The sequence below is a fragment of the Pongo abelii genome, chromosome 19 (genome assembly GCF_028885655.2).
Source record: "Pongo abelii isolate AG06213 chromosome 19, NHGRI_mPonAbe1-v2.0_pri, whole genome shotgun sequence".
Classification (NCBI taxonomy): Eukaryota; Metazoa; Chordata; class Mammalia; order Primates; family Hominidae; genus Pongo; species Pongo abelii.
The window spans coordinates 17,368,679-17,381,576 of record NC_072004.2 but is presented as its reverse complement, the minus strand read 5'-3'; the positions used below and the strand labels follow the sequence as shown (position 1 = coordinate 17,381,576).

The 12,898-nt window shown below is 42.9% G+C and overlaps 1 protein-coding gene and 1 pseudogene across 1 annotated transcript; both read left to right on the top strand.

The window, feature by feature from the left end:
- Window positions 1–4,533: 4,533 nt before the first annotated feature.
- LOC100939555 (interleukin-6 receptor subunit beta-like) lies at window positions 4,534–6,862 on the top strand (annotated as a pseudogene).
- Window positions 6,863–8,049: 1,187 nt separating this feature from the next.
- Window positions 8,050–11,201, top strand: LOC100457484 (putative homeobox protein Meis3-like 2). The gene has a single exon (XM_024241511.3). The coding sequence runs from the start codon at window positions 8,087–8,089 to the stop codon at window positions 9,161–9,163; it is 1,077 nt and encodes a 358-aa protein (XP_024097279.2). The 5' UTR covers window positions 8,050–8,086; the 3' UTR covers window positions 9,164–11,201.
- Window positions 11,202–12,898: the final 1,697 nt, after the last annotated feature.

The following is a 12,898-nucleotide window of genomic DNA, read 5'->3' as shown; positions in this document are numbered from 1 at the left end:
TCACACCATTCTCCTGCCTCAGCCTCCTGAGTAGCTGGGACTACAGGTGCCCACCACCACACCTGGCTAATTTTTTGTATTATTAGTAGAGATGGGGTTTCACTGTGTTAGCCAGGATGGTCTCGATCTCCTGACTTCGTGATCCACCCGCCTTGGCCTCCCAAAGTAGTGGGATTACACATGTGAGCCACTGTGCCCGGCCAGGGCGGTCAAATCTTAAAGCACCAAATCCATCTCCTTTGACTCCATATCTTGCATCCAGGTCACACTGATGCAAGAGGTGCATTCTCATGGGCTTGGGCAGCTCCACCCATGTAGCTTTGCTCCTGGTTGCTTTCATGGGCTGGTGTTGAGTCTCTGCGGCTTTTCCAGATGCAAAGTGCAAGCTGTTGGTGGATCTACCATTCTGGGGTCTGGAAGACGGAGGCTCTCGCAGCTCCACTAAGGCAGTGCCCCAGTGGGGACTCTGTGTTTGGTCTTCAACCTCACCTTTCCCTTCTGCACTGCCCTACCAGAGGTTCTCTATGAGGCCCCTGCCCCTGCAGGAAACATCTGCCTGGACATCCAGGCATTTCCACGCATTTTCTGAAATCTAAGCAGAGGTTCCCAAACCTCAATTTTTGACTTCTGTGTGCCCACAGGCTCAAAACCACATGGAAGCTGCCAAGGCTTGGGGCTTGCACTACTGAAGCCATGGCCCAAGCCATACGTTGGCCTCTTTTGTCCATGGCTAGAGTGGCTGAGATGTCCCTTGGCTGCACACAGCAGGGGGGCCCTGGGCCCAGCCCACAGACCCATTTTTTCCTCCTAGGCCTCTGGGCCCATAATGGGAGGGGCTGCTGCAAAGGTCTTTGACATGCCCTGGAGACATTTTCCCCATTGTCTTGGTGATTAACATTTGGCTCCTTGTCACTTAGGCAAATTTCTGCAGCTGGCTAGAATTTCTCCTCAGAAAATGGGTTTTTTTTTTCTATTGCATTGTCAGCCTGCAAATTTTTTGGACTTCTGTCTCCTGTTTCTGTTTCAAAACTGAGTGCTTTTAACAGCACCCAAATTACCTCTTGAATGCTTTGCTGCTTAGAAATTTCTTCTGCCAGACACCCTCAATTATCTCCCTCAACTTCAAGGTTCCACAAATTTCTAGGGCAGGGACAAAATGCCACCAGTCTCTTTGCTAAAACATAGCAGGAGTCGCTTTTACTTCATTTCCCAACAAGTTCCTTATCTCCATCTAAGATCACCTCAGCCTGGATTTTATTGTCCACATGATTATCAGCATTTTAGCGAAAGCCATTCAGCAAGTCTCTAGGAAGTTCCAACCTTTCCCACATCTTCCTGTCTTCTTCTGAGCCCTCCAAACAGTTCCAGACTCAGGCTGTTATCCAGTTCCAAAATCACTTTCACATTTTTGGGTATCTTTATAGCAGCACCCAACTCCTGGCACCAATTTACTGTATTACTCCTTTTTCATGATGCTGATAAAGACATACCCGGGACTGGGTAATTTATGATGCAAAAGACGTTTTATGGACTCACTGTTCCACTTGGCTGGGGAGGCCTCACAATCATGGCGGAAGGTGAAAGGCACATCTTACATGGTGGCAGGCAAGAGAGAATGAGCGCCAAGTGAAAGGGGATACCCCTTATAAAACCATCAGATCGTGTGAGACTTATTCATTACCACAAGAACAGTATGGGGGAAACTGCCTCCATGATTCAATTATCTCCCACTGGCTCCTCCCACAACACTTGGGAATTATGGCAGCCACAGTTGAAGATGAGATTTGGGTAGAAACACAGTCAACCCATATCACACCTGTTTTGGGCATTTACCATGAATGGAGCTTGCAGGGCTGTAAGTTGTTTTGGGTGAGTCAGTGAGTAAGTAATGAGTGAATGGGAAGCCTAGGACATTACTGTATGTATACTATTGTGGACTTTATAAACACTCTACACTTAGGACACACTAAATTTATTGAATATATTTTTGTTCCCTCAATAATAAATCTTAGCTTGCTATAACTTTCTTACTTTATAATCCTTTAAATATTCTTAAACTTTTTGACTGTTTTGTAATAACACTTGGCTTAAAACACCAAACAACAGTGTGCAGCTATCCAAAAATACTTTCTTTATGTCCTTACGGTATAAGCTTTTTTTCTATTAAAAATTTCTTTTTTTTACTTTTTAAACTTTTTGTTAAAAACTAAGACCCAAACATACACATTAGCCTAGGCCTACATATCTTGATGACAACCATCGCGATGTCACTAGGCGATAGGAACTTTTCAGCTTCATTATATTCTTATGGCACCACTTCCTATATGTGGTCCACAGTTAACCATAACATTGTTATATGGAGAATTATGATAATTTAAACCTTTGAAGAATTTAGTTTTATGTCTATATATTATTCCCAATGTGATCACTAACCTTGAAAGGAATTTGAGCTATGTTTTATCCTTTTTAAATTATGAGATACAATACACATAGAAAAATCCACAAAACAGAAATATACAGCTCAGTGATTTATTACAAAGTGGAACACCTGTGTAGGTATCACCCAGGTAAAGAAAGAGTATTACTAGTAACCCAATAGCCTCTCTCTTTTTCTTTGCCTTTCAGTCATTCTAGAATAATCAGTGTCACAATTGTTATAGTCATAACTCTCTTGCTTTTCTTCAGCCACCACCCTGACTTCTGTCTCCATAAATGACTTTTGCCTGTTGTTGTTTTTCTTTTTTTTTTTTTTTTTTTTGAGACAGAGTCTCGCTCTGTAGCCCAGGCTGGAGTGCAGTGGTGCAATCTCGGCTCACTGCAAGCTCCGCCTCCTGGATTCATGCCATTCTCCTGCCTCAGCCTCCCGAGTAGCTGGGACTACAGACGCCCACCACCACGCCTGGCTAATTTTTTTTGTACTTTTAGTAGAGACGGGGTTTCACTCTGTTAGCCAGGATGGTCTCGATCTCCTGACCTCGTGATCCACCCGCCTCAGCCTCCCAAAGTGCTGGGATTGCAGGCGTGAGCCACAGCGCCTGGCCTACTTTTCTTACTTCTTACCACTTAAGTGCATATCCCTGAATGTTGTAGTTTAACTTTTTTCTGTTTTCTGAACTTTATATAAAATAAACAACATATTCAGTCTATGTCTTCCGTTTATGGGTTTTTTCATTCAACATTATGTTTTTGAGATTGATTCAAGTAATTGTCAGTAGTTCTAGTTTGTTTCTATACCTGTACAGTAAGTGTATATTACAATTTTTTCTGTGGTGTACAATGACGTGGTGTACAGTAGTGTTTCCGTATGGCATACTGTAAGGTATTTTTATGTAGTAAGTAAATACTACTATTTATTTTACCGTTGATAGGATTTTGGGGTTTTTTCTAATTTGGGGGCTACTATGGGTAACAATACTTATGAACATTCTTATATATATCTCCTGGTGCACATGTACAAGCATTTCAGTTATGTGTATGTTCAGAATGGCTTGGTGGGTCATAGAGTATAAATATCTTGAGCTTTAGTAGAAATTGCCAAACTCTTTTCCATAGTGATTGTATCAATTCACATTTCCACTAGCAGATTATTATTCTTTACATTCCTGTACTTTCTTGCCAACACTTGCTATTTTCAGTCTTTCTAGTTTTAACCATTCTGGTGAGTATATAGTGATATTTCCTTGGGTTTTCAACTTTTTTCTCATGACTAATGAGATTGATAGTCTCTCTTCTGAAGTGCCTGTTTAAGTCTTAAGACAATTTATATATAGGCTGGTCTGTCTTTTTCTGATTGATTTGTAGGAGTTCTTTATGTATTCTGGATATGAGCCCTTTATGGCCATACCACCCTGAATGTGTGTGATCTCGGAAGCTAAGCAGGGTCCAGCCTGGTTGGTACTTGGATGCATATGAGCCCTTCATCAGTTATGCTTGTTGCTCTATCTTCTTTCCCTCTATGGGTTACCTTAAATAGTCTTTTGGCAAATGCGAATTTTAAATTTTCACGTAGTTCAGTTTATTAAAATATTTCTATGATTAGGCCAGGTGCTCACGCCTGTAATCCCAGCACTTTGGGAGACCAAGGCAGATGGATCACTTGAGGTCAGGCGTTCAAGACCAGGCTGGCCAACATGGTGAAACCCCGTTTCTACTAAAAATACAAAAACTTAGACAGGCAAGGTGGCAGGCACCTGTAATCCCAGTTACTCGGGAGGCTGAAGCAGGAGAATCACTTGAACCCAGAAGGCAGAGGTTGCAGTGAGTCGAGATTGTGCCACTGCACTCCAGCCTGGGCAACAGAGTGCCTCCATCTCAAAAAAAAAAATTATATATATATATGATTAATGCTTTCTATTTCCACTTAAGAAGTACTTTCCTTGCCCCTCCCCGCGAGGGGCCTGGGGCGGCGCACTACCTCTGCGGAGAAGGATCGGCGAGCTTTCCGGAGAAGGATCCGCGAGCTTTCCGGAGCCTGAGCTGGGGCGAGCAGCCAAAAGGCCCGCGGAGCCGCGCTGGGCCGCCCCGGAGCAGCTGAACCGCGGGCCGCACCTGCCAGGCCAACGGGTCTGGCCCAGTCTGGCGCCGAGGGATTCGTGTGCTGTGGAGATGCAGACGATCCAGGCGGCGCGGCCTGAGTGAAACCCAATGGAAAAAGCGTGACATTTAGAAGCAGAAAACTGAGCTTCAAATCCCTACTCTTTCACTTACTAAGTTTGTGATTTGGAAATATCTGCACAAGATGTTGATGTTGCAGACTTGGCTAGTGCCAGCTTTGTTTATTTTCCTCACCACTGAATCTATAGGTGAACTTCTAGATCCATGTGGTTGTATCAGTCCCGAATCTCCAGTTGTACAACTTCATTCTAATTTCACTGCAGTTTGTGTGCTAAAGGAAAAATGTATGGATTATTTTCATGTAAATGCTTATGACATTGTCTGGAAAACAAACCGTTTTACTATTCCTAAGGAGCAATATACTATCATAAACAGAACAGCATCCAGTGTCACCTTTACACATATAGCTTCATTAAATATTCAATTCACTTGCAACATTCTTACATTCAGACAGTTTGAACAGAATGTTTATGGAATCACAATAATTTCAGGCTTGCCTCCAGAAAAACCTAAAAATTTGAGTTGCATTGTGAATGAGGGAAAGAAAATGAGGTGTGAGTGGGATCATGGAAGGGAAACACACTTGGAGACAAACTTCACTTTAAACTCTGAATGGACAACACACAAGTTTGCTGATTGCAAAGCAAAACATGACACTCCCACCTCATGCACCGTTGATTATTCTATCGTGTATTTTGTCAACATTCAAGTCTGGGTAGAAGCAGAGAATGCCCTTGGGAAGGTTACATCAGATCATATCAATTTTGATGCTGTATATAAAGTGAAGCCTAATCCGCCACATAATTTATCAGTGATCAACTCAGAGGAACTGTCTAGTATCTTAAACTATTTGCTTAGCATTCCTATTGACAACTCTTCTGGGAGTGCTGTTCTGCTTTAATAAGCGAGACCTAATTAAAAAACACATCTGGCTTAACGTTCCAGATCCTTCAAAGAGTCATATTGCCCAGTGGTCACCTCACACTCCTTCAAGGCACAATTTTAATGCAAAAGATCAAATGTATTCAGATGGCAATTTCACTGATGTAAGTGTTGTGGAAATAGAAGCAAATGACAAAAAGCCTTTTGCAGAAGATCTGAAATCATTGGACCTGTTCAAAAAGGAAAAAATTAATACTGAAGGACACAGCGGTGGTATTGGGGGGTCTTTATGCATGTCATCTTCTAGGCCAAGCATTTCTAGCAGTGATGAAAATGAATCTTCACACAACACTTCAAGCACTGTCCAGTATTCTGCTCTGGTATACAGTGGCTACAGACACCAAGTTCCATCAGTCCAAGTCTTCTCAAGATCCGAGTCCATCCAGCCCTTGTTAGATTCAGAGGAGCGGCCAAAAGATCTACAATTAGTAGATCATGTAGATGGCAGTGATGGCATTTTGCCCAGGCAACACTACTTCAAACAGAACTGCAGTCAGCATGAATCCAGTCCAGATATTTCACGTTTTGAAAGGTCAAAACAAGTTTCATCAGTCAATGAGGAAGATTTTGTTAGACTTAAACAACAGATTTCAGATCATATTTCACAATCCCGTGGATCTGGGCAAATGAAAATGTTTCAGGAATTTTCTGCAGCCGATACTTTGGTCCAGGTACTGAGGGACTAGTAGAAAGATCTGAAAGAGTTGGGATGGAGGCTGCGATTGATGAAGGAATGCCTAAAAGTTACCACAGACTGTATGGCAAGGTGGCTACATGCCTCAGTGAAGGACTAGTAGTTCCTGCTACAACTTCAGCAGTACCTATAAAGTAAAGCTAAAATTATTTTATCTGTGAATTCAGATTTTAAAAAAGTGTTCACTCTCTGAAGATGATCATTTGCCCTTAAGGACAAAAATGAACTGAAGTTTCACATGAGCTATTTCCATTCCAGAATATCTGGGATTCTACTTTAAGCACTACACAAACTGACTTTATCCTCAGATTAGCTGAATGACTTTGTGCTGTTTCAGGATGTTTGCACTGAAGAAAAACAGAAAGCTTATCTGAAATTTATAAAACTTTTTGTTTTACTACATAGAAAACAGAAGGTATTTAAATAATAAGCAGTGATATGCTTAGTGAGCACAGCTATACTGATTTTGATTAGAATAGTCATCAAAGTGGCTTAGGGACAGTTAATATAAAAGATTAGAGGAGCAAGGTCTAGACCATCTACTTCTGCTAAAATAACTTAAAAAGAGGTCCATAGGCCATAACTATATGAGCCTAGCTTTTGTAATCTGACCAAAAAGATGAGAGCAGCCTCATGTATATCAATGTACACAATATTCCTTAGGTCCCTTCCATTGGTGGTGATGCTGCCAGTTATTACTGGAGAAAAGGAATTCTAGAGCTTTAACTTAGCAGATTAAAAGTACTCATTTTTTTTTTTTTTCGAGTCGGAGTCTTGCTCTGTTGCCCTGGCTGGAGTGTAGTGGCACATCTCTGCTCACTGCAAGCTCTGCCTCCCGGGTTCACGCCATTCTCCTGCCTCAGCCTCCAGAGTAGCTGGGACTACAGGTGCCCGCCACCATGCCTGGCTAATGTTTTTGTATTTTTTGTAGAGACGGGGTTTCACAGTGTTAGCCAGGATGGTCTCGATCTCCTGACCTCGTGATCTGCCACAGCCTCGGCCTCCTAAAGTGCTGGGATTACAGGCGTGAGCCACTGCACCCGGCCTAAAAGTACTCATTTTTTATTCATCAATAATTAGTAATCTGACTAGTTTTCAAAAATTTGCTTATTATTAACAACCTCTTTGAAGATCCATTTCACAAACTCAACAGAGTGCCACGATTAAGAGCTAGGGATCCCCCAAACTATTTCAAGCATCTAAAAAATTACCGCTTTTTAAAGGCTTAAATTGTAGTAGTAAAGGGGGGAAAAACCCATAAATCATCTTAAAAATTGCCATTTTTAAAGGCTTAAATTGTGTGTGTGTATATATGTACACACACACACACACACATCATTGACCTTTCTTAAGACTTCAGAGGGTGGAACTTCCAGATGTGACCACAGAGAGGGAGAGACCGGGAACACGGAGCGCGGCCGCCAGCACCCCCGAGCCGCCGCCGGACCCCCCGCCACCCCGGGCCGCCCCCCGCCCCCTGCGGTCCCCGGTCTGTGCGTCTGGGGACGGTTCAATTCCCTCCAGAGCCGGGGGAGGGACGGGGGCGCTCAGGGTAGGGGGCCTCAGGCGCCCCGCCCGCGCCTGCTGCCCCGTCCCGGCGGCCATGCGCTCCTGGCCGTGACCCCCGCTGGGGGCGGGGGCCGGGGTCCATGCGTGGAGCCCCTACCCGGCCAGGCGCCTGCCGCTGACTGCAGCGGGGATTGGGGGGCACGCGCCTGGCCTCCTGCCCACCCCCTGGCATCGACACCGCGGGCCGTCGGGGGCTGCGGCCCAGGGCTGTGCCCTCCCCCGCTGCCAGGCTCTGGAGGGACCCTGGAGCTGCGCAGGCCTCAGCCCATGGCCCGGAGGTACGATGAGCTGCCGCACTACCCAGGCATCGCGGATGGCCCCGCAGCCCTGGCTGGCTTCCCAGAGGCAGCGCCCCAGGCACCAGGACCCTATGGTCCTCACCGGCCTCCCCAGCCCCTACCCCCAGGCTTGGACAGCGACAGCCTGAAGAGGGACAAGGATGAGATCTATGGACACCCGCTCTTCCCCCTCTTGGCCCTGGTCTTTGAGAAATGTGAACTGGCTACATGCTCTCCCCATGATGGGGCCAGAGCTGGGCTGGGGACACCCCCCGGCTGCGACGTCTGCTCCTCTGATTCCTTCAACAAGGACAACACTGCCTTCGCCAAGCAGGTTCGCTCTGAGAGGCCCTTCTTCTTCTTCAACCCAGAACTGAACAATCTGATGATCCAGGCCATCCAAGTGCTGCGGTTCCACCTGCTGGAGCTGGAGAAGGGAAAGATGCCCATCGACCTGGTCATCGAGGATCGGGACAGCGGCTGCAGGGAGGACTTCGAGGACTACCCAGCCTCCTGCCCCAGCCTCCCAGACCAGAATAATATATGGATTCGAGACCATGAGGATAGTGGGTCTGTACATTTGGGGACCCCAGGTCCATCCAGCGGGGGCCTGGCATCCCAGAGTGGGGACAACTCCAGTGACCAAGGAGACGGGCTGGACACCAGTGTGGCCTCTCCCAGTTCTGGTGGAGAAGATGAGGACTTGGACCAGGAGGGACGGCGAAACAAGAAGAGGGGGATCTTCCTCAAAGTGGCCACCAACATCATGCGAACCTGGTTGTTCCAGCACCTCTCGCACTCGTACCCCTCTGAGGAGCAGAAGAAACAGCTGGCGCAGGACACGGGGCTCACCGTCCTGCAAGTCAACAACTGGTTCATTAACGCCTGGAGACGCATCGTGCAACCTATGATCAATCAATCAAACCGCACAGGGCAGGGTGCAGCCTTCAGCCCAGAAGGCCAGCCCATCAGAGGCTATACCGAGACGCAGCCACACGTGGCCGTCCAGCCTCCAGGATCAGTGGGGATGAGTTTGAACTTGGAAGGAGAATGGCATTGTCTATAGAGGCTGATGCAGGAGAGACACAGCTGATGCTCTGACCCCCAGCCTCACACCAGGCTCTGGTTCCCTCCTGGTCCTCCGGCTTCAGGACCCCACCTCCAAAGGCCCCTCCGCTCAACGCCTACCTCCCTGGGGCCCTGCTGGGACATGGGGGCCTGAGTGCCCACCCAAGGGCTCTCAAGGACACCAGCAAGGCCTCCAGGCCCTGAGCCCCGCTTCTGCCTTCATCTCTGTCTGGGACCCGAGCTGGGCTCCTGGGCCTTGGTCCCCAGAAGACGGTGGCTAGGGCCTCGCCGCCAGGACAGAGAAGGGACAGGGTGGCTGGGCAGTCAGGGAAGGAGGGTCGCCCGGATCCGACATTTTGGAGAGATTCCTTCACCCTCCTGTCCCCCCCACCTCCCTTCTCTAATTTCTTCTTTTTTTAATGATAAAGTCTTAAAAACACAGAAAAAAAAAAGACTTCAGAGAATTAGGTAGATGAAGCACTTTATACAGTATATATCTTCAGCTTAAATTTGTTTGGAGTACTTTTTTTATTTTTAAGTAGGCAAAGATTTAAAATTTTTTATTTTTAGTAAATGTTTGAAGCAAACTAAAAAGACTTGGGCAATATTTACCAAAACAAAACAGAACCCAAAAAATTGTACATCTTGATCTTAGCAAATATCCTTATTGTAGAGACACTTAATAAAGGATGGTATTTTAATATCTGCAGTTCTGAGGTAGGGTGGAACTTGGTTCTACATTGTGATTTAGGAATTTTTTAAACCTTTTTTCTTCAGGGGAGAAGTGACCCGGGCCTCGAGTTTAGTGCTAAAGCCACTAGTGTACTTATGCTGTCCCCTAACCACCACATGCGACATGGAGGCAGAGGCTAAATATAGGGGCTTTCTTAAGAAAGTAAGAGGAAATTAGCAAGCATTATTAGTGATTGACTACTGCTATCACGTGAATTCAAAGGAAACAGGTTTTTATGCCATATTGAAGTTACAGAAACCAGGCATGCTTAGAATAGTTACTAGGGCAACAGAGCGAGACTCCATCTCAAAAAAAAAAAAAAAAAAAAAAAAAAGAATAGTTTCTAGAGGTTATTGGAGAATATAAAGCTAAGAAAACTTGGTATACATTTACAATTGAAATATAATTACACTTTTTACTCTCAGAATATTATTCACATTAGACTTCCTGTTTATCTTTTATATTCTTGCATTTATATAATGCCTGATCCTTCAAGGTTCTTTCACATATTATATGATCTTTATGAAAAACAGTAGATGCTTTATTCTGATATATTCAGTTTCCCACTTTAGGCAAAAGTGGATTAATAGAATGGTGAATTCAAAGTAGATGAGGAAAATCAGGCACAGAGAAGTAAAGGTAGGGACAGACCCAAATTCACACAACAAGATAATGACATCGCCAGCATTTAAGTTGATCATCAAAGGCTGGGCTGGATTTGTCTTGCTATATGTGTCAGGAAATTTATACCTATTACATTTTCCATGTTCTCAAAATAAGTCATATGATCATAATGTTTAGCTGCAACTTTTCTCCTAACAAATAGTGTCATGAAGAATGTTGCAGTGTGAAGTTTGTACATTTCAGGGTCAGTTGTACAATGTGAACTCTTTATCTATGGGAATGAGAACGGAGGATCATGAAGGCCATGATATAAACAAATTTGCATGTTGAAGCCTGTATAAAACATGGTACAGTGAGTGAATGCCCGCATCCCCAAGAACACTTTATACATATTAAATGGATATATGATTACTGTGCAAAAAATCATTCTGGAAATGAACATATATTTGAGCACTAATATGTAATGTACATCTTCTGCCCTAAGGAGAAAATAAATCATAAAACTTGTTTCACATTCAAAATTACTTTCCCGAGCATGTCTTAGAGTAATGTATGTGTTGATGCATGTAAATTGTATTTTAGGTAGGCAAAGAAACAAATCTGGTTATTTATGTAAAAACTAGTCTAATAAAGTGAGTGGCTTCATCATTTTAAATCTTTAATGTCTAAAAGTGGTGTTTAAAGTAATACTAGCACATCAGAAAACCTTGTGTGAACAAAACTAGTTCACTCACTGCTTCTGCAACTGTAGTTGCTCCCCTTAGGGTTATTAAAAAAAGGACCCAAGTGTTACATGTGTTGATATTATGACTTGTCAGTTACTGATGTCTGTGGTATCCTACCCTCATCTCTGAAACGGATAATACTGAATAATTATTAGAAAACTATAAGACTTCACACTTTGTACTATTAAAACCTAAAATTTTAATCCTATCCTTTTTTATTATGGATCAATCAGCACTCAGGAACAGAGCAGCAAGGAAAAAAAGGAAATTTCATTCATATGTTCTGTGTTCATATGTCTTCGGTACCTAATTGTTCATTTAATTTCAGCCTTATTCCTTCATAAGGGATTTTACCACATGAAGTCATCCGATGACCCTAGCTCTTATTGTGAAGTTTAAGATGAGTGGAGTATACTCACAAATGTTACAACTTAAAAACGTTACAAAACATTTATTAAAGCTCATATTTAAAGTAGAGCATCTAGTTTGAGAAATAGACATAAATTATTAAAGATGTCCTTTTTCTACCCATTTAACTAGTTAAAACCATGACGTGTAAATGTAGAAGTAGAATAATCATATAGAATTCCCTAAAATATTTCTGTTTACTAACATATATTGACCAAGTACATCAAGCAGGAGAGATCTTCCTTCATTCTGTTATAGTCCACATCATTCTAATTTTGCTCAGTTGTTATTAAGAGCATACTCCTAAACCATACACTTTTGTTTCAATAAAGTTTTATTTTGTTGAGATGAATAAAATATCAAAGTTATAAGCTACGTAAGACAAAAGTTCAATTGTTCAAAAAATTTACTGGGATAGCTTTCTATTATAGGTATTTTTAGATTATATTGCTCTGATAAGATTACTTTCTTTAAAAAGTTTGTACTTTTCTGTAAATTGAAAGAATATGGAGTCATAAAATGGCAAGTGTTTTAGGGTTAGCCTAAAATTGGGCATTGTCCTTGATTTCATAGAAGGTATAAACTAGCAGGCTTATAGCCTGATTCTTCTTTAGACTGGTCTTTTGCAGCAGTTCCTTTTCAGACTCAATAAACAGAATTCAGATGGATGTAAGTCAAAACAAAACTTTACAAAGCCAAGTGTATTATCTTTTGCATTAACCTATTTTTTCCATCATACATGCTACTAGTATGTGCATTAGCATGATATTCTCATATACATTGCATTAAAAATTAAAAGGTGGCAGCTCAGGGTGAGCTCTTCTGTCATTCATTTGTTCCTAAATTTTTAAGGGCTTTTTCTCAGTCAATAGTTTGTACAAACTGGGTAGTTTAACTTCATTACCCATTTCATTAAAGATGATGGATTGTGATGAGATGCATTTAAGGCCAATAGTGACAGATTTTTTTTAATCTCTTGAACACAAGCTTTGAATGATAACTACAGGTTTTAAGTGCTGTTACATTAATACCATAATGTGATGTGTTAGAACCAAAGGGATAGTTTAAAGGTAGATATCTGAAAATTGTCTAGTCTCAATGTATATATGTATTGAATATACTCTAAAAATCAATGTGTAATTTGCTAGTAGGACAATGCAGTGATTAGTATTAGGTATGTCTCTTTTATATCCTAGCTATGTCCCACTGTCTTCTAAGTGCAATCTTTTCCTGTTCACTTGCT